This window comes from Oreochromis niloticus, linkage group LG6 (assembly GCF_001858045.2).
Source record: "Oreochromis niloticus isolate F11D_XX linkage group LG6, O_niloticus_UMD_NMBU, whole genome shotgun sequence".
In the NCBI taxonomy this organism is placed as follows: domain Eukaryota; kingdom Metazoa; phylum Chordata; class Actinopteri; order Cichliformes; family Cichlidae; genus Oreochromis; species Oreochromis niloticus.
In genome coordinates, this window is record NC_031971.2 from 39,010,059 (window position 1) to 39,030,001 (window position 19,943).

Consider the following 19,943-nt stretch of genomic DNA (forward strand, 5'->3'; position numbering starts at 1 on the left):
ATGAATTATGGTGTATTTAGAAAATAAAATTAGATAAAGCAGTGTACTCTTTGGAGTAAAAACCATTCAACATCCATGAGTTTTCACGGTCAGCAGCCCAGTACTCCTCACATCTGGCCTCAAAAAGTTAAGACGGGACTTTGCTCGATCAATGCTGACATCAAGGATCTCTTTTACATACAATCTGTGACACCAGGTGATACCATTTGCTTGGTTCTTGATTTTGTTTTTAAACTTCTTCATAGTTTTTTCAGGTTGTTTCTTTTCTAGGTTTAAACATGGTTAACAGGAACAGTCGGCTAACTAAAAATAAACCTTATTAAACGTTTTTGCTCTTGGACTGCTTCTTATCACACTCGGTCCTCACGCACTGTTCATTCATGATGATGTCCCCACACTTTCACATAGGCGCGCGCACACACACGCACACACACACACACACACACACACACACACACAGTTTAACACTGACCAGGTGACGTGGAACGCTTGTCTGCAGCCCTGTCTGTTGCAGGTCATGCACGCGCCACAGGCCGCCTTGCTCTCCCTCCCGTGGTCCTCGCAGATATAACAAGTCTGTTGAAAGAGCACAAACGGAGAGTACAGGAGATGCAGGCACTCAAACACATCAGTCATCATTATTATTATCAACAACAGGTGCTGGATTGCTTTTCCATCTGTCGCACGAGCAGAGCAAGCCGTCCCGTCTGACGGCCATTAAAATGAACTATTGTGATTGCGGTGCAGGAGAGATGAAACACTCCTCGACTCGAGTCCAGCTGCAGCTGCAGTGCAGATGATTAGGAAGTTTTGCTTGTCAAGACAACAGATGAGGTTTTCAAACAGAACACAGTTTCTACAGAGAAACTGTTGACCAGATGTTTGGGGATGTTGTAAAGAAAGTTGACACTGATCGGTCTGCAAACAGCTCTGAATCTGCTTTAAAACAGACGCTACGCTTGGAGTTTTCACCCTCCCGTTAATCTTTTTCTTTGCACCAAAGTGAGGTGGTTTCTAACGAACTTCAGGGTGCCACGGAGCATACGCTGACGCGACAAAAGACTCATATCAGCCCGTCTCCAAAAGACATGTAAGCATACACACTCGAGCCCCCGAAAGCAAACAATCGCATGCACGAACACACACGCCGCTTTTGTACTTCTTGTTCAGCTTTCCTCAGCGAGCAGGCCCGACTGGTGGGGGGTAGAAGAGGCCTAGCAACAGGTGCGGGACAAAGGAACAGCAGGCTCTTTACCTTTTCACTTCGGCCCTCTCTGTTTCACCTTTTTCTCTCCCTTTTTCCTCCTCTCTCCATGTCCTACTCAGCTCTCTGTTTCCCTTCAGAGGATGTCTGCTGTGCAATGAAAGGCCAGAGACATAACTGCACCGGGCATGTAAAAGGAAGAGTGGCTTCTCGAGTTTTCAGTGTCCATTGTAACGTTGTCTAGGAATGCGGGTAGCAAAGTCTGAATGAATGGCCCTGACGGGGGAAAGCTGCATGCAATTTACTGTAGCTGACACAGTAATATGAAACCGGGCCCTCAAACACTCACACATGTACATTTATATGCAGGCACGCACACACACAGAGCATCTAAACTACGCACAATGCAAGATGCTCAGTCCAAGAATCAAATATTGATTTCTTTGTAATGTGCTTTGCTTTGAAAGGCTTGCTCTGCTGCATGCTGCACACACTGCAGATGTCTTCTGAACACTTTTTGTAACTTTGAAAACCACTGCAGTGTTGTGCAATCAAACAACCAAGATGTGATACAAGTTCAGACTTTCATCTTTAATTCAAGGAAGTTAACAAAAGCATTGCATAAGCTCTTGAGGAATTGCAAACATTTTTATTGATATTCATCAATTTTCAGAGAATCAAAATTAATTGGACAAATGACAAATTCATTGAAGTTGATTCCAAGTGTTGGAGCTGTTCACTGATCCAAATAAAGTGGCTGCAAGTAAAGGAGGCACTGAAAAATAAACCTATCCAAGAGGTAGCAAAAGCTTTAGGAGTGGCCAAACCAACAATCTGGTGCTTTCTTATTAAAACAGGAATGCAATGGCCAGCTCAGCAACACCAAACAGCCTGAAAGACCACAGAAGACGACTAAAGTGGACAAGAAAAACTTCACAACACTAACCAAGTCAAGAGCAGGAAGGCCAGATTAAATTTCCCAGGAAAAATCTGAAAGAGCCGGCACAGTTCTGGAAAAATTCTTTGGACGCATGAAACCAAGAAGAACTTGTACCAGAAAGATGGGAGGAGAAAAGTATGGCAAAGGAGAGAAACAGCTCATGATCTGAAGCACATCACATCATCTGTCAAACATGATGGAGGCAGTGTTATGACACTGGCATGTACGGCTGCCAGTGGAACCGGGTCACGGGTGTTTATTAATGACGTGACTGCTGACAGAAGCAGCAGGGCGCACAGGGCTGCACTCTCTGCTCAGACAGCACTTTGCAGCGCAAATGGATCAAAGAAAGCGAAATGCAAAAGCAACTCAAGAAATGGGTCATTCTTTGATGGCCAAGTCAGCCACCTGATCTTAACCCAGGAGAGCAGCTTTCCATTTACTGAAGATTAAACTGAAGCAGAGAGACCCACAAGCAAGCAGCAGTAAAGGCCTAGCAGCATACCTCAAGGATAGATACGCAATATTTGGTGATGTCCACGGGTTCCACACTTTCATCCAAGTGTTAAAAAAATCATGTAAAATATTTGTAACAGCCCTTAATGTGAAGATGAAGGTCTGCACTTCAATCACATACACCACTGTGGTGGTGCACAGGGCCAAAGATCCCTTCACTTTTACTTTTGTCTCAATTTTCCATTTGAAAATATAATTTAACTTCAAAGGCAAATAAAAGTTTATTCTTTTTAATGAATCCACAAAGCCAGTGAGTAACTCTGTTAAATATTCCTGTAATCCTCAATACGGACCAAAATACCTGATTGTGATTTCTGCCAGTATCGGGAAGCCCTAATAAGAGAGTAAAGTTACCAGAGAGCTGATGCATGTTGAAGCTGTACCCGCCTGAAACTAGTCTGTGGTTAAACTGTTTGTGTGCAAAGTAAAAAAGAAAGAAAACATCATTAGGAGAAAATTTCAAAAGCTAGCGTGAGTCTATGTGTGGCACGTCCTCTTATCTTTGAATCTTAACAGCCGATCTGCAGCATTCATTAATTATACATGAAGAACACAGAAAACAAACCTGAGCAGAGTAAAGCAAAATTACCATCACTCTTTCTGTGGTAAGAGATATTTAACAATATAAAACGATGCAAAAAGAAAACACTTTAAACATCCATCTTCATTGAACAAAGGATGAAGATGTCAAAAAGCACCACTGACACCAATCCCCACCCTCCCTGCACTTTGTGTTCTCTTAGATATTTAAACTCATCTATCTTCACTACCTGCAGCTTCAGTGTTACACCTGTCTCCCTCTCAATCACACACACTATCTTGAATTCCTCTCCTCTCCACAGCACACCTCCACCAGCTCCCTACAGTCATTACAGGTCACAGTGTCATCTGCAAACATTGTAGTTCACAGAGACAGCACTCCTAGAATAGAACAGACTACTGTTTGTGCTATTAATGTATCACTACTGAAACACTGTAACAACTGTGAGGCATGAAATAACAGTGCAGAGTGACATATCCGCACGTCAGCACACAATCACAGTTTACATCTTTCACATACCGCAAAGAGTGATTTAACCCATTCATTAACTAACTAATCAGCGGACAAACAGGGACAGACATCAGCTAAACAGGTACAACTACTCTAAGCTATAACAGCCTGATTGTTTCTTTTTCCCTTTTTTTACTTCTAAATACTGAAAACAAATTCTAAGTATGTTTTCAAGCTATTTTTAAATGTGTGAAACAGCTAATAAGACTGATCAGATAAAGAAGCTCCTTTCATGAGCGTGTAATAAGCAGAGGAAACATCTTGCCTTCAAAAGCACAAGACAAACTTTTATGTTTTCATTATCTGAATCTACTTTATATTTACTCTGCTATAATCTTAGATGCCAAAAGTATGATTGAATTGAAATGAATGTGCTGTCAGAATTAAAAATGGTGGCCTCACATTCAAAATGACCTTTCTGTCTGACTCAGCATCCGGCATGCTGTCGTTGCACGTCGTCTTTCAAACCCGGCCTTTAAATTTTAAATCTGTAAATGATTCGACTGCATTCTGTTTTTCTTTGCATAACAAATGTGAAAACAGGAGAGCGGATCAGCAACATCTAACACGTTTTTCATTTTCTATTTAAAATTATTAAATGTAAATTTTTTAAATCCTTGGGTTAAAGTTTATTAAAGAATATTTTTTAATTATTCACATTTCTTTTAATTGGTAAAAGTTCAAATCATGAGGAACTATAAGTCTTCTTTTTCTATCATCAGTCAAAACTCCAAGAGGAATAAATACTTTTTGATGTGAAAACCAGAAAAACTTTACTTTCACAAATCACTTCAGGGTATTTTTGAATCTTTGCACTTATGGTAAATGTGCTTTGCTGTTTACTAAACATGCCATATCTACTACAGCTCAAAATCTCCCACATTTCCCAGAAACGCTTTCAGCAGCCTCCAGAGAACAGGCGTGACCTTGCCACGCTGAGCTCCGGGTTAGTACAGGACGTGTAGGTGGAGAGAAGAACGGGGATGTGAAGCAAAACTGGTTTTCCCGTTAAGGAGGAAGAGCAGTTGTGCAGTCTCCCACGTGTCGTGTTGCTGCTTTGCATCATGACTCGTTGAAGTCGGTGCTGAGGACCAAGATGACACTTTTTCTCTTTTTCCCTCTGTTTGACTGCTCATTCTGAAAGTACCCTCTATGTTTTTGATGACTGGTGACACACACCGTGAGATACACGTTGCGTAACCTGTTTAGCAGTGTTTTATAAATGTAAACACGGATGCAGCTTTCTGTGTATTTAGAAATTATACTGTCGAGGATTTTCAGTAGTACTGATTACTGGTGTTGACTTTTTCTTCCTGTTTAAAGTGTTTGTTTATCAAACTCAGGTTTGCGGGGTCACCTTGTGCCAGTTTCAGGGGTGCAGCGCAGGTGCGCAGCTTTACACGTTATTGTAGGTAAGAGCACGTGTTTACATTTTTCTCTGTGATTGGGTGAGAAGCCGGAGACCGTAAATCAAACTGTACTATCAGAAAACTTTTTAAATCTTATTTTGGGTTATTGACAAACTTTTCCGTTTTTTCTTTAAATTAAAATGTGCCTGGTGACACAGTTTTTAGGTCCTGGTAACAATGGAAATGATTAGTTATTCTCTCCATTAATTTAGATTGGAGCTTTGGGGATTACAAAATACTTCATATGCAGAGGTAAAAAAAACCTCGTTTAAATGTTTAGCCCCATCAGCAAACACCTGCTGACAGGGCTCTGGGATTACTTTGTATTAATGTTATGCATTTAACTAAGACGTCTGGCCCTTTAGTCTCTTCCCCCGAGAGAAGCCCACCTTCACTGAGCAGCATCTTTTAGCACCACTGTCATCTGCAGAGTCTCATTAACTGCTCATCTCGATGCAATCTGGATTAAAGTGGCTTGGATGTTTAAGTTGGACCCATATCTAAATGTGCCTTCCAGTCTCAGGCTGAACCTGAAGCTGCACTTGGTAAGACCCCGTTTTAGTGGCAGGATAGGAAAGAAATGGGAGTGACCCCGCTGGATGACCTTTATCATGACATCTTCTACACCAGTTTGGAAACCTTAGATCTATTTTTTTTTTAAATAAATTCTGTCAGGGCTGTTCAGACCTAATACAGAAGCTCCTACAGTTTCTAAGCATTCAGATACTTTTGAACGCTGGCAAAGGTCATGAAGTGTTATTCTCTGCTGATCAAGAACTTGGCTCGGGAAGATTTTTCAGATCTCAGGAAGAACATGGGAGATGATTTAAGACTGACATGAGACAATAGAGACTGTTAACATAAATATTATTAGCAACATTAAAATGATCAAGGGATGGATGGTTGGACTTTGTTGTTATTCTTAGCTTCTTAGATAGTCTTAGTTATACTTCGATAAAAAGAGATACTATAAGAAGGAGAAATTTACTCTATGCTTCTAAGTCAGGTAATCAAATTATCGAGTTCTGGACTAAAATATGTGAAATTATGATATTCTAATGATTCATAGGCAGTCCAAGACTATTTGATTTAGCTGATGATACAGACTGAGTGGTAGATGATAGAGAGATTAAGAATCAGGTCCAGATTGGCATTGTGACAGGCAGAAAGTAGTAGAGATGGAGGAGATGGCCAGAGGTGGAGCATTGGAAAAGATGTCAGAGAGGACTTAAAGATGAATAATTATTTTAGAAATGGAACGAATATGTTGTTTTCTTTGGAGGACACTTCTTTTGGGGTCGTATGGTGTGAAGAGTTCTTTGTTAACTGTTTTGCTGCGGGTACCAAAAATGTAAAAATCAGTGTGATGAATGTGTTCACAGCCATTTTTGAGTTATGAACAAGGAAACGATTTTACCGAAGGATTGAAATGTCACCACTTTACAAGAGCACAACAACAACAACAACAACACACCCTCACAAACAAACTAACAAACAAATAAATAAACTCCAAAGTAAACCCTTCACTTCTACTTTCAGATTAGGCTTCAAACTTTCCTGTTTGATGAAGCTTATATTTGGGGCTGAAGCTGATCTCTCTGTGTTCCTCTTTTTTCTCGCGCCTCTAACTTCCTGTAGACTACTCCAACTTTCCCGGTCAAACAGCGTGCATCCCTACCTTGTTGTATCTCTCATGTGGGACATACTGCAGGATGATGGGCTCCATGGTGAGGACGTTGGCGAACTGCACCTCGGGGATGTAGAGTGCGCACACGACGTGGGCCCAGCCTGATTGGAGGAGAGATTGGCAGCGGATCAACGACACGACAAGACTCGGAATGACTCAAGTGGAAATGTGCACTCTGGGGAAGAGTGAGCGGGAACAAGATGAAATTTACCTCCGCTGTCTGTTCTCTTGAGGGCGCCATCTTTGTGGGGACACAGCTCACACCTCTGAGGAAACACGGGAGAAAGCGGAGCTTGTTGGAGTGGATATCTGTCTGATCATGACTCCAAATGTTAGGCCAGATACAGGAAACAGTGGGTCAGTCTGTTCGATGCAGTTGTAAGCTAACATGATATAGAGGAAGCAACAGTTTGGAAGCTTTTTTTTTATGCCTATGACATCAGCTTTTCTGCATATATCTGCCTCAGTTTATGGCTTTTATTGCACTTCTTGTAATAAAATGTGTTGTCGTCAAGCTTTTTAATTTATAGTTCACTTCATCTGTCTCTACTCAGCTCCACTCTGCAGGCAGCGCATGTGCACGTGCGCTGTAACCAGAGTCAGAGCAGGGAAAGGAGTAAAGAGCATTTTTAGATGCTCAAACATATTAGCACACGCAGGAGGAGTACAGTTGATAGGTGGGCTCAAGTCTTCATTGTTGGGTCTTTACCTTTGAGTACTGAGCACCTTGAGGCGACTGCTGTTGTGATTTGTGGCCATATAAATAAAACTGAATTGAATTGAAAAAATTAAGAGTAACATGTTGTCGTGTCCTATGATTTTGCTCACTTTTTTAACAAGCCCTGCCCTTATTTGGTGTCTATATATATGTAAAAAGGGAAACAAACGGCTCTTGCTGTCCACAGGCTGTAAAAAGGAGAATCAGGAGAATCTAGAGTCAGCTGATAATTTTTTGTGACACATCAAATTTAAAATCTTTTTTAACTCTTGCAGATGCGCAGACAGTTTCTATTTTATCCTCTATGATCTTCTTCTTTCTCTTTTTCCCCTCACCAGCCCAACAGGTCATGGCAGATGGTTATCCCTCCCTGAGCCTGGTTCTATCGGAGGTCTGTTCCATTAAAAGGGAGTTCTTCCTTCCCACCGTCGCCAAATGCTGCTCATACGAGATCATCCGTTAGCTGTGGGGGTTTCGCTCTTATATTTGTTGAAGGTTGTTACTGTGTAGTATAAAGCACCTTGCTGTGGGAAGTGTTGTAAGTTGATTTTATATAAAATGAAATGAAATGAATAGACTAAAATCAGACTAGTCCAAAAAAAAAAAAAAAAAATTAAGGGAGGGGGACGGGAGAAAAAGTCCTCACTGAAAGTTATTATTTAATAATAAACACAGGTTCAGTTAATGTATACATTTCTTTTATGTAAGGTTTTATTTAAGAAAGGTAGGAAAGCAATGTTTAAATCATGCCTGAGGCCACTTTACACATAAAAAACACAGAGGACTCCAGCTTATTCGTTTAACTCAGCTTTAGGTGATTAGTATGGGACAAGCTGGCTCAGTACACCTGAGGCAACCTGCTTGTAGGTGAAGGTGAAGCAGGAATGAATGGATAAATTGTGTCATTCGTGTTGGCGTACTCACCACACGTGCCGCCCGCTCCTGTGACTCACACTTCCGACAGAACCACGGGCCAGTTGGCACCTGCACGATGCCGTAGCATGCTGCGACAAACACACAAGCACGGGAGTGTCAAACTGGACCGGCACGACCAACGCACGGTAACACACCTGTCTTTCAATGTAAACTACAGGTACAAATGAAAACATGCACATTTAATGAGTCATTCATTCATTCACAGGACAGATGTTGAACAGCCTGAGGGTCAACAATTTGTACCTTTAACAGCGGATGTTTAAAAGTTTCACGTTTTCTGGGAATAATATTTTACTTTTTATGATTGAAACGACTTGCCAAGCTCTATAAATACTTTAATAAACACTAGTAAAGCTGGCAATACTACTAAAGATAATACTGACTTGACACTTGGCAAAGCCATCCTGCTTTAACAGATGAATAGAAAATGATTTCAAACTTATTTTATGTTTTAACTTTTCTTTTTCTAAGTTTAACATCTCCTCCTGTCAGTGGTGAGAGGTGCTGCTGTCATCCTGATCGGATTAACCTTAAAATCCTATATGATTCCACTTTGTAATAAAGCTTTAATTTGACTGGGACAGCCCTGAAATCAGCCTCCTGCATCAGCTTTCAGCTCAGAATCTTCTGCACTTTTTCACAGTTTGGGCACAAATTTCTTTTTGTTTTTTGGCACATTTGTGCACCAACGCCGTCACAACATCACTGAGATCAGAGGGCTGATCCTCACTCAGAGTAACCATCCACCGTGAGGTCCCACTTCAAATTGCACGAATGCAACAAAGCAAGTGGACACGCGCTGCTGTCCGAACGAACACGGCCTCGCGAACGCGTCACAGCGTGCCGCGGACCGGTCCACGACGCACGGACCTCGAGGCGCCATCCGGGCTCGGTGTCACGCCGCTCGGCCCTGCGCGATCAATCAAGTGTGCGGAGAGGAAGCAACAACACCACGCTTACCTACCCGCCCCTCCCGCACGAACACAGAACACGCACGTAGGCAGGGAGGACCAACGCCTCCGGCCGCAAGCTAGAGCCGCTCCGGCTGCCCGGGAATCACACGCTAACAGCAGCTAATGTTACCTTGGTGAACGGCGACGCTGCAGCCATGTCCATCACAGTACACCAGCGGATTCTCAGCCCAGCCTCGCTCGTCGGAACACACGCAGCAACCTCCGACCATTTCCCGCATGCTGCTCCCATATGAAGAAATAGATTTCCCCTCCCGGCAACGGCTCAGACCCGGGCCAGGCCTGTCAGGCGGTCGTCCCGCATCTTAACGCCGCTCCAGGCATGGTCACGGGCCGCCCACGTCGCGCAGTTTTAATGCAGCGGAGAGCCGAAATCTCTGCGTTTGTGGTGCTTCTAGTAGATTTTCCGTGATGTCCTCCCGTCCCATACATAAATGCGCATGCTCAGATCTTCGCCGGAGTAAAAGTCACAGCAAAGGTAGCAAGTTATTGTTGAGCAGGAAGCGCCTTTTCAGCGCGTGTTTTCAGGTCGTGACGACCCGATTTCCACGAACCCGGGGAAGTAGACGCCCGCACAGCCTCCCGCCCCGGTCCACTGTGTTCTTTACACGAACCGCGCATCACGTCGGCCCAAACCGCTGTCTGCACCGGCATCAACCGCGTCTCAACAGCGCCATCTGCAGGACATCTTGGGGGTGGCTAACAGCAGGAATTACAAGCTATTTCACCATCCGGCGTCCGGACCTGAAATAAATAATAAAACATTAATAATAAGATAACAAAAGATGCGAGATTCCCGCGTGACAGCGGCCAAAACAGATCAACACAATATCATAAAATATTAAAGACAAAAATTGGTCATAATGGAAAAAACACGCAAAAGAAAGGAGCTCAATTAAGTAGAATAATATAGAAACTTCTTTTTAAAAAACAAAAGAAAAATAAAGGAGCTCAATAAGCGCAAACCTACATATAACAAAATAGAAAACAAAGTAAAAAGCCAAGTATAATACAAAAAGGAGCTCAGTAAATAAATGTACCATTTGAAATTCATAATGTAATGACAATGTTTCATTTTTGCTTGTGCTTTTTTTTGGGGGACCAAAAATGAGTTCCAAAATAAATACATAAATAAATAATAACAATAATAGATAATGACAGTAACGACAATTTCATTACAAAATAAATCTGATTACATAAAAAAAAAAAATTAAAAAGAGAGAGAAACACAAACCCAAATGTTTCATAAACAGTGCTAATCACATCTCAGTTTGTAGCTCATCACAACTATTACACAAGTTTAACACTTTGACAGATAAGCATCTTTTTTCCGATATTGGTACCGACCCTGCTTTTCATACTTTCTCTCTCTGACTTCAAACAGCTTCTTTAAAATATTTTTCCATTTCTTTGTTCATTATCAGTGTAGTGCATCAACTAAATTATAAACAGTTAAAACACGCAGCATACAAACAGGATTAATGTTTGCACAAACCTCACCTTCAAACCACCAGTGTGAACCATCAGCGATGTGAAAAAGAAAACACACCCTCATTTCCAAGGTTTTACATATCAACACATAAAAACCCCCCTGAGATGAACAGCAGCACAGCATATTATTACACTGTGTTATTACACACAGCTGTCTGACTTTTAGTTATAAATTGAATTATGTCCAAAGACATGCAGTTTGAGGGGATAGGTTAATTGGATAATCCAAATTGTCACTAGGTGTGAATGTATGAGTGAATGTGAGCGTGAATGGTTGTCTGTCCCTGTGTGTTGGCCCTGCGACAGACTGGCGACCTGTCCAGGGTGTACCCTGCCTCTCGCCCTATGACAGCTGGGATAGGCTCCAGCGCCCCCCGCGACCCTGGAAAGGATAAGCGGAAGCGAATGGATGGGAAGACTGGCAGGTGTCATCAGTGAATAATGTTCCTCACTCTAGAACTATAGACTCCAATTTATTTGGAGATGATCTTAGAACTCCTCCCAGACTGATGGATCATTGCTGATGTCTGTCCTCTTTGACACTGAATTAACACACAGCTGAATGATCCAAAACATCTGCTTTAACACAGGTGTTCATACAAGCACCTGGGTGCTATTTTTCCTCTTAATTTCCACGGAAATGTCATGTGTTGTTCTTCATCAGAGGTGATATTTATCTAATTTTAAGACATGCTAAGGATGATATATATATATATATATATGTATATATATATATATATATATATATATATATATATATATATATATATATATATATATATATATATATATATACTGATATATAGTATAAGAGCTGAAAGAAGAAGAGGAGGTGTATTTGACACTTAGTTTTACAAACTCTAACTGGGCTGTTTGTGGCTATGAGTGTGACACCCTGGAAAAAAAAATAGTTTGAATCACAAAGACATGAAACACTTTTTCCTTCGGCTGAGCTCATTAGAGGTCACCATACTGGATCATCTATTCCCAGCATTCTCTTCTGTCATACCAACGCTTCACATGTCCTACATCCATCTTCTCTGAGGTCTTCTTTTCCTCCTGCCTGACAGCTTCTACTTCAACATCATTCATCCAATATATCCATCTCAGCCTTGCTTCCCTAATTTTATTTTCTATTTAAGAAATCTCTACATGTTTTCCGGGTTTCCCTTAGAGATGCATCGATATCTGTGAATTGAAAATGGCAGCAGTCTCACCATTTGTGGAAAAACTGAAGAGTAGCTGAAATCACATTTTTTAAAGATGTGTGTGTGTGTGTGTGTGTGTGTGTTTATAATGCTGTTGTGAATGGATGACTCAGGAGACTTTATTCAAAGAAAGAATAAACTGAGACGGGTGGGTTTTTTCCATATAGGTTGTTATGTAATAGTTTTTGCGGTCTAACCCAGTTGAGATCAAATTGGACTGTTTTGTGGTCCATGAGCTAAAACGAGACGCATGACGCCCCCGATCTATGGGAGCAAAACTGAAAAGTACTAAACATATGAAATTAAAATTTGAATCCAGTTTGTCCATCTGAAGTGCGAGGTTTCGTGACTCAAACTTTACTGGCTGTCTTTCCACTTACACTAACTCCTGTAATTCAGTCAGCAGATGTCACCAAAAACATCTCATTTTGACTGGTCTTGCGTCATGGATGCTTTATGACTCCTATCTCGTCTGGTTGAGTAATTCTGTCTTTAAGGTGAAAAGGGGACCTCACACTCTCTCTCTCTCTCTCTCTCTCTCTCTCACACACACACACACACACACACACACACACACACACACACACACATCTGGGTAGAAGCTATCTCGATATAAGCCCTATTCCCATTTTCCCACGTTTCATTTTAGCTCAGATATGATTTTTCAGAAAACATTCATATCTTCCTACATTGCCATAATCTGACATGTCTTTCAGCCACAATCTTACTCAACACCATCAAATAACTCAAAAGACAAATGCTTGTTAACTCAGTGTCTTATAATAGGAAAAAGAGAACCAGCGCAGTTGTACTTTTGAAATGGATGACTGGGCTTTTTATACTGACATATGGACACAAAGCTGTGATGACAGTTTGTCTCACAAGTGTCATTTCTCTTCAAACCCAAAGAGAGAAAAGGGAACTGGCGCTGATGGAGAGGACAGATAGCGAGGTGGCAGCTGGATGAAGCTAACACCCTCTGCTGATCTGAAGGCAGCAAGGCGTAGCCGAGTTCCTGCAGTAACATGTGGGGGCGAAGTGCATCCACATTCGCGCGCGCGCACACACAGACACACACACACACACACACACACACACACACACAGCCCCTCCTGCACTCATATATTAAGTTAGCTAGTCAGAACTCATTTTGTGTGCTCACCAAAACTTCCCCAATACAAACAGGAAAGACAGATTTAGCTGTCAGAGGAGGCTCCTGAAGTTTGTCACAAAGAAATTCCCACAAATTTCACATACATTTGTTACACCTTTGAGATCCCATATCAGGGAGCTTTACTGGCACACATAATTGATTTCTCTCCTTACTGTGGGTGAAGTGAGATATAAGTGGGAAGCGGGATTTTTTTTAAATTTGCATATTCTCTCATTCTTTTCTGGTCAAAGAAATTTGAAATTGAACTATTGTTCACTTTGCTTGAAATCCCCTTCACCCTCTGTCCAACAAAACCACTTTCACATAGCAGCTACACGCACAGAAGACCACGTATGACACATTCGCCACATAGATGGACACGTATGTGAAGAGACACGTGACTCGTATACATTTTCTCAAGATGGAGTCAGATTAAATCCTGTGTTGATCCCGTTACAAACACCGCCATCTCGCCAAAACTACCAAAACTGCCAAAATTAAAGCTAATTAACAAAATAATTACAAACGGTGTGAAAACTTCAGTTAGAGGAGAAGAGCAAAAGGGTGGCCTTGATGCATTTGTAGGTGTTTTTTTTTAAGTGAACATCTGTGTTTGCTTAAAAGTCCTGATGTCATGTTGGCTTCTTTACGCTATGTTTTGACCATGGCTGGTTCTGCATCAGTGCACCAAAATCTCTTAAATACATTTAGTGAAATGAGTAAAGGGTTTACTTCCCAAATGATCCTAAACAACACAAGGACTTTCAGCTGGATTCACTCAGACCATCAGTTCTCTGCCTGTTCCTAACTGCAGACAGCCAATTCTGGTGTAGCTCTGGCATCCATCGTGAAAGAAAATATAGAAATAAATGAGGACATGAACAGGAAAGCGAAAGAAAATATACAGAAATACTTTTAGAAATGATATTAAAAAAACATTCAGATGCAAATTAAAATAGAAATATTGGGTTATGTTGTGCAGTCCCCAAAATAAGAAAGGCTTACATTTATTTTCGACACGTTCACCACATTACTGGAGCCATTTACTTACATATTTATTTATTTTAACTTTGGCAGCTTCAGCCATCCATACATTTCATCATTTTCAGAATATGTCAACACGTACTGCATGGAAAAAAAGTGATCAGCCTCTTTTTTCCTCCTGATTTAATGGAACCTAGAAGATTTCATCTGCTGCCACACACATTTTGAGGCCTTCAGCTTGACTTTATACTGAATTTTTCTATCTCCTTTTTCTATCTCCTTTATCTCTGTCCTCCATAGATGTAGTGCAGTTTTGTACTTCCAAGGGTTAAATGTAATGATGGAACCTCTATGTCACTGTACGGCCTTTTCTGCACAGTGTGAAGGGAAGGGAACCGGTGCTGTATAAATCAAACAGAAGTGAGAAATGTAATTGAACACTGTGTGTTTTGTGTGACTAAAAGTCTTGTGAAAAACTGTGAAGCAACTTGTGGGGAGCGCTAAATGAGTACAATATCTGGAGTGAGAAGCAGAGTGATGTGTCCTTTGAAGCCGTGAACTACACTCAGAAAACCACAGCTGAGAAAAAAAAGAGACATGTGACCTTCTAGATAATAGGATTTTTTTTCTGCAGTCTTGAATTGCCAAGTGTTTGTCAGAGAAGCTAAAAGTCTTTCGGCGTGGTGCAGCTTGTGTGTGACGAAGGAAGAGCTGTCTTTTATTACTTACATCTTTACACTGATAAAAAACAAAAGCATTTACACAATAAATGTAATAAGTGCTCATATTTTTGGAACATTTGAATCAACATATGGAACTGAGGATTAGGATATAAACAGCGGCTACAGCAGGGACCATTAAGTACAAATATATGCATGAAAAAGGAGGTAGAAGTGCTCCTGCATTAACATTTTACAGGCCATCTTTTCAGATGACTACAGTATGACTAAAAACACCCTGAAACCCGTTACACTCGTATAACGTCTCCCTCTCTAACACACACACACCCACAGAGACACACACACTCAAACGCATACACACACACACACACACACACACACACACACACACACACATATACACACACAAGGCAGAGAGTGATAGCTACTTTATGAATTCATTTCTGACACTACTTATATGAGTTAATCTGCTCTGTTTTTCTCATGCAGAGCTGGTGTTGTGCCTGAAATCTACTTCAACTCTAGGCGGTGCTCGCCACGGGCTATGTGGGAAGAAAACTCGTAACGGTCCCGACTGCGGTGGCCACACACGTTACACTCGAGCGGATCGCGGAAGCCGTGGCACCCCATGTGGATGGTGAACATGACGTAGTCCAGGAAGATCACCCTGCAGTGGCCACAGGGGTACACGGCCCCGGGCACGGGCTCCCCGTCAGCTCGCATCACTCGCAAAGCCTCCAGAGGCGACAGGGGGATGGGCTGGGTGTGCGGGTGAGGCATGCCGTTTTGGGAATTCAGCCCCCCAAGCAGGTGGCCTAAGCTGTACATGACAGGCTGGGATATCTGGGCGTTGTCGTTGTGGTAAGAGTCCATGCCAAGGGGAGGCTGGGAGGCGTGAGGGATTCCCAGGAGCGGCATGGCCATCTTGTGGCCGTTGGTGAGGCCCATGGGGTTGATGTCGCCGCGGGCTAACGGGATGGGGTAGGGCCTGTGGGAAGGCGGTTGGTCACCATCGGGGCCTGGGTGGATCGGTTGTTGCTGGTGATGCCCGTCTGGCCCCGGGGAGCCCGACGGAGGATCCTTGACATCAGTTCGGTGGACCAGATCCCTGTTAAAGCTCAGGTCCAGGCACACGCCGTTGTCGCCTAGACGACAAGAAAGAGCTCAGCACTAGGAGACTTTGCAAACTTCATCCAGCAGCATGGGCAGAGAAACAACACAGGAAGCAAGCAGCAGTTAAAACAGATGGAAAAGATTTAGACCCTTACTGGGTTTCTCGCTCCGCCGTGGAGTCGAGCACAAAATGTGCCCCCCGAGGGCGAGAAAAAGCGAAAACCTGGAAGGCGCCAGGTCGACGGGACAAAAGCAGCTTTAAAGCCTGGCAGCATCCCGAGGCAGCAGTTAGGGACAGGGAGGAAGCATACGACGCAGATGAAGGCCTCTGTAGTGCAGCTGGTGTAATGACAGAGAGACACCTGCTCACGTTTCTCGCCTCGCGCCTTGTTTGCTCTCTGTGGTTACTTCTCTTTTTCCTCCTGTGGTTGTCATATTGAAAGATCTCACTTCATTTGTAAACCTGATGGAGATGTAGGAGGGTTTTTTTTTTTAATTGCCAAAACACTCATGCTTTTTGCGAGCAGCTCGAATCTCGATTGCGAAACTACAACTCAGTGTTAGTCTTAACCAGAAAGGTGAGAGCAAGCTATTGAAAATCGTTGTGCGTGTGTGCATGTGTGTGTATATGTACGCCCATAAAGTTTGGGAAATCACTGTGGCAAGTCAGCCATTTACCGAAACTGATACTTCTGATAATTATCAGCTCAAATTATCTCAGATCAAATCAAAACACAAGCAGTTAGTAATCGAACCCAGAGGTTTCATGTGCATGACACTCTATTTTATTAACCGTGCATGATTACCAATACCCACCGATGACACAATTCCTGCAGAGAATTTGGGGCAGTGGGGACCACTCTGTGGCGTGTGCAGGTATGAGGCAGGTGGTCTGCCCTCAAACCCTCTTTGGCGAGAGATGAAGGCCAGCAAAGACAGACAGACAGACAGACAGACAAACAAGTAGCTCAGACAGACAACTTCAAATTCTGTATTGTGCAGCATAAAAGCGCAGCAAAAAGCAAAATGACAAATGATACGTATAAAAGCTGGAGCCAGTAAATATTCCTTAAAGATATAAAAGCACATTTTTAAAGAGAAATCTGAGCGCTTCCATCGGCCTGAGGTGCTTATACCCTTACCTGTAAACTTCTGTGGCATTGAACTCTTCCGCTTGGCTACGTTGCTGGCGAGCCTGTCGAGCAGCAGCGCACGCTCAGTACCCATCTGAGTCCTGGATGTGTGGCTGTCCTCTGCTTGGCAGCAGAAGAGCACAGAGAGAGAAAGAGAGAGAGATAAGGAAATGAAGACTCTCTTTTTGATCAGGCAGTGTCATGAGTGCACAGCTGTCCATCAGCCTTTGAAGTCACAGAGTTTAAAAAAAAAAAAGGAAGAAACTCGAAAAACACAGCAGCTGCTTGCTCGAAGCGCAGTTACACCGGGAGGAACGAGATATTAATTTGAGAGCAGACGCTCCTTTGACCTCACTTCCTGGTTGCTTTTTTACTTCACCAGCACAGGAGAGGAGACCACAGGATGAGGATGTACTTCCTCACCACTACGGCACTATCAGGCATAAAGTTACGACATTTGGTGACCACAGAAACAGAGCATTGTCTGTGTGTTGCAACCATGCTGTTGTCCTCTAGTACATAAAGCCTTTTCTGTTTTTTTATTTGGAGGGAAGGGGGAGGTAAGGTGGTGTGCATTTGTGTTCCTGCTTGTGTCGGGTGGCTGGGCTGAAGCATTTGCCCTACATTATTTAGCTTCCCCTTTGATGGTAGAGAGATGAGAAGCGGTCTTCTGCACGCTGAGCCTGTACGCCACAGCAGCCATAACCCGTTTAGCTGTAAGTGCGGGGTAGTAGCCATAAGCTTGTTATTTTTAATGGGGCTATAAAAACAGGATCTGTTAAGTGTGCACCTGCACGAGTGTGTGCATTTCTGCACGAGCTGCAGAAATGCACACGCTCTTCGTAACATTAACACCTATATGTGCATGTGTGAACCAAGTGTCCCTCGGAGACATGTTGGAGTCTTCTTACAAGCGTGGTGGTGAGACAGTGTGTGCGCGCCGCTGCTCACCTCTGTCGGCGGGACCTTTGCTCTGAATGTACACATGGCACCTCTCTCGGTGCTCCTCCAGCGAGCTGCGCTGCTTGTAGCTGCGACTGCAATGGTTGCACTTGAAGGGCTTCTCTACTGCGAGGCAGAGGTTTCAGTTAAACACTCAAACACATCAACGGCATGAAGCAAGTATTACTTCGTTAAGCACGCGGTTTCGTACAAAACTGATGATGGTGTGCATATTGGAGGCCGTGCAGGAGAAACACGTGAACTGAAAGTGAATGAGTAAGTTTCCAGAGGTGAATGAGTAAGATAATCATATGTGATGTGTGTAACCATATGAGAATGCATGGCAAGGTGTTACTGGAAAAGCCATGCAGCCTCAGCAGACCTCAGATTCAAAAGGAGTGAGAAACCAACCAACATGGTACTGTACGCAGGTGCATACAGTATCAGAGCTTATCAGTGTGAGTGAATGAGTGTGTGCGTGTGTGGCTGCCTGGTACCAGAGTGGGTGCGCAGGTGCCCGCTCAGAGCGTCACGTCGCCGGCAGGCGTAGCTGCACATCGGGCATTTGAAAGGCTTCTCCCCGGAGTGCAGTTTGATGTGGCGAAGCAGGTTTCCCTTCTGGGTGAAGGAGGCCCCACACTGAGTGCAGTGGAATGGCCTCTCGCCTGAAAAAACACAGCGTTTGAAACAATCCTGCACGTTCTCACACGACACCGGCTTCTTTAATCACACAACTTATTCTGATTTCGACCACCTGCTGTGAGGCTCCTGTAAGCAAAAAACCCCAAAACGCTGTGGTATTCTTATGTTCTTGTTGGGTGGAAATTTTGCAATAGCTCAGATATTTGTTGGCTTCTATTTTTTTTTTTTTTTGGGTGACTTTAGTTGTTTTCTTGTTCCTACGATGAATTGCAGAAAAACACAGAATCATTCACCATCTTTAAAAGGGGAAGAAAGTAACGTCCAAACCTAGAAAAGACTGTTCTCACGGAGAACTCAGACCGCACAATTGCCAAGCAGATTGTGTATGACTTCCCATGTCAGAAACAAAGCCTCACAGGTGCCAAATGAAGACTAGCACTGCTCGGCTCTACTCGGTGAAATGCAGCTCTAATGTTTGTATGTTTTACAACAAAAGTTGCGATTAAATGTCACAGACACACACGAGCCTTTCAAGTAAGCGAGTAACTGCATCAGACGGTGGATCATGGTTATTACAGGGAGTATGGTCGCCTCAGTGTCTTCACTTCTTAACCATCAGATTTCCTCACGTGTAGTGGATTTTCCTCAATTTCTCTCCTCAGCTCGCCCACTGAGGTCTAACAGTAACCTGAAATTACAGTTTGTTCCACGCCCCCGCCCAAGGACATGAGGTGATTGAGCTTTTCGAGGCCATAGCAGGCGACCTGTGGAACGCTCTGCTTCACCTCTGAGGTTTTCCGATTCTGTCATCTCTTTTAAAAGTCAGCTAAAGTCACTTGAGCACTTAAGTAACATGCTTCCCCCAGCTAAAGTCATTTCTGCCTTTGAATCCGTGTACTGCTCTAGACTCGGTTTCATTGGGGCAATTGTGCGTGTTTTTAATCTATCTTCTTTTATCTGTGGGTAAAAAGTGCCATATAAATAAGTATAGCTTGCTTTCATGTTTAAGTACCCTATCTACCCTATCATAACCGTAACCCCAACACAAATGTTTTTTTACTAGAATATTTTTCTGACTAAGATTTGAGAGTTTCAAAAGCCTAAAATCACATAATCCCACAGCACAGAATTATAATAATTGTCAGCGATGACTTAGAGCTAAACT

At 42.9% G+C, this 19,943-nt stretch overlaps 2 protein-coding genes across 6 annotated transcripts in view; both read right to left on the bottom strand.

Moving 5' to 3' along the window:
• LOC100690404 (protein AF-17) overlaps positions 1–10,089 on the bottom strand; it is a 28,246-nt gene extending 18,157 nt beyond the window's left edge. Inside the window, 5 exon segments of the mRNA XM_005470133.4 lie at positions 473–576; positions 6,799–6,908; positions 7,019–7,073; positions 8,450–8,529; positions 9,545–10,089. Of these exon segments, the coding sequence (XP_005470190.3) occupies positions 473–576; positions 6,799–6,908; positions 7,019–7,073; positions 8,450–8,529; positions 9,545–9,653 (458 nt within the window). The 5' untranslated portion in view covers positions 9,654–10,089.
• A 4,225-nt stretch (positions 10,090–14,314) lies between these two features.
• The window catches only part of LOC100690136 (zinc finger protein Aiolos), a 36,222-nt gene continuing 30,593 nt past the window's right edge, over positions 14,315–19,943 (bottom strand). For all 5 annotated transcript variants that reach the window (XM_025908091.1, XM_013277125.3, XM_019359511.2 and 2 more), the window contains 4 exons: positions 18,634–18,801; positions 18,146–18,262; positions 17,204–17,314; positions 14,315–16,093 (listed from right to left, as the gene is read on the bottom strand). In XM_025908091.1, the coding sequence (XP_025763876.1) occupies positions 15,459–16,093; positions 17,204–17,314; positions 18,146–18,262; positions 18,634–18,801 (1,031 nt within the window). In that variant the 3' untranslated portion in view covers positions 14,315–15,458. The remainder of the gene's footprint in view (positions 16,094–17,203; positions 17,315–18,145; positions 18,263–18,633; positions 18,802–19,943) is intronic.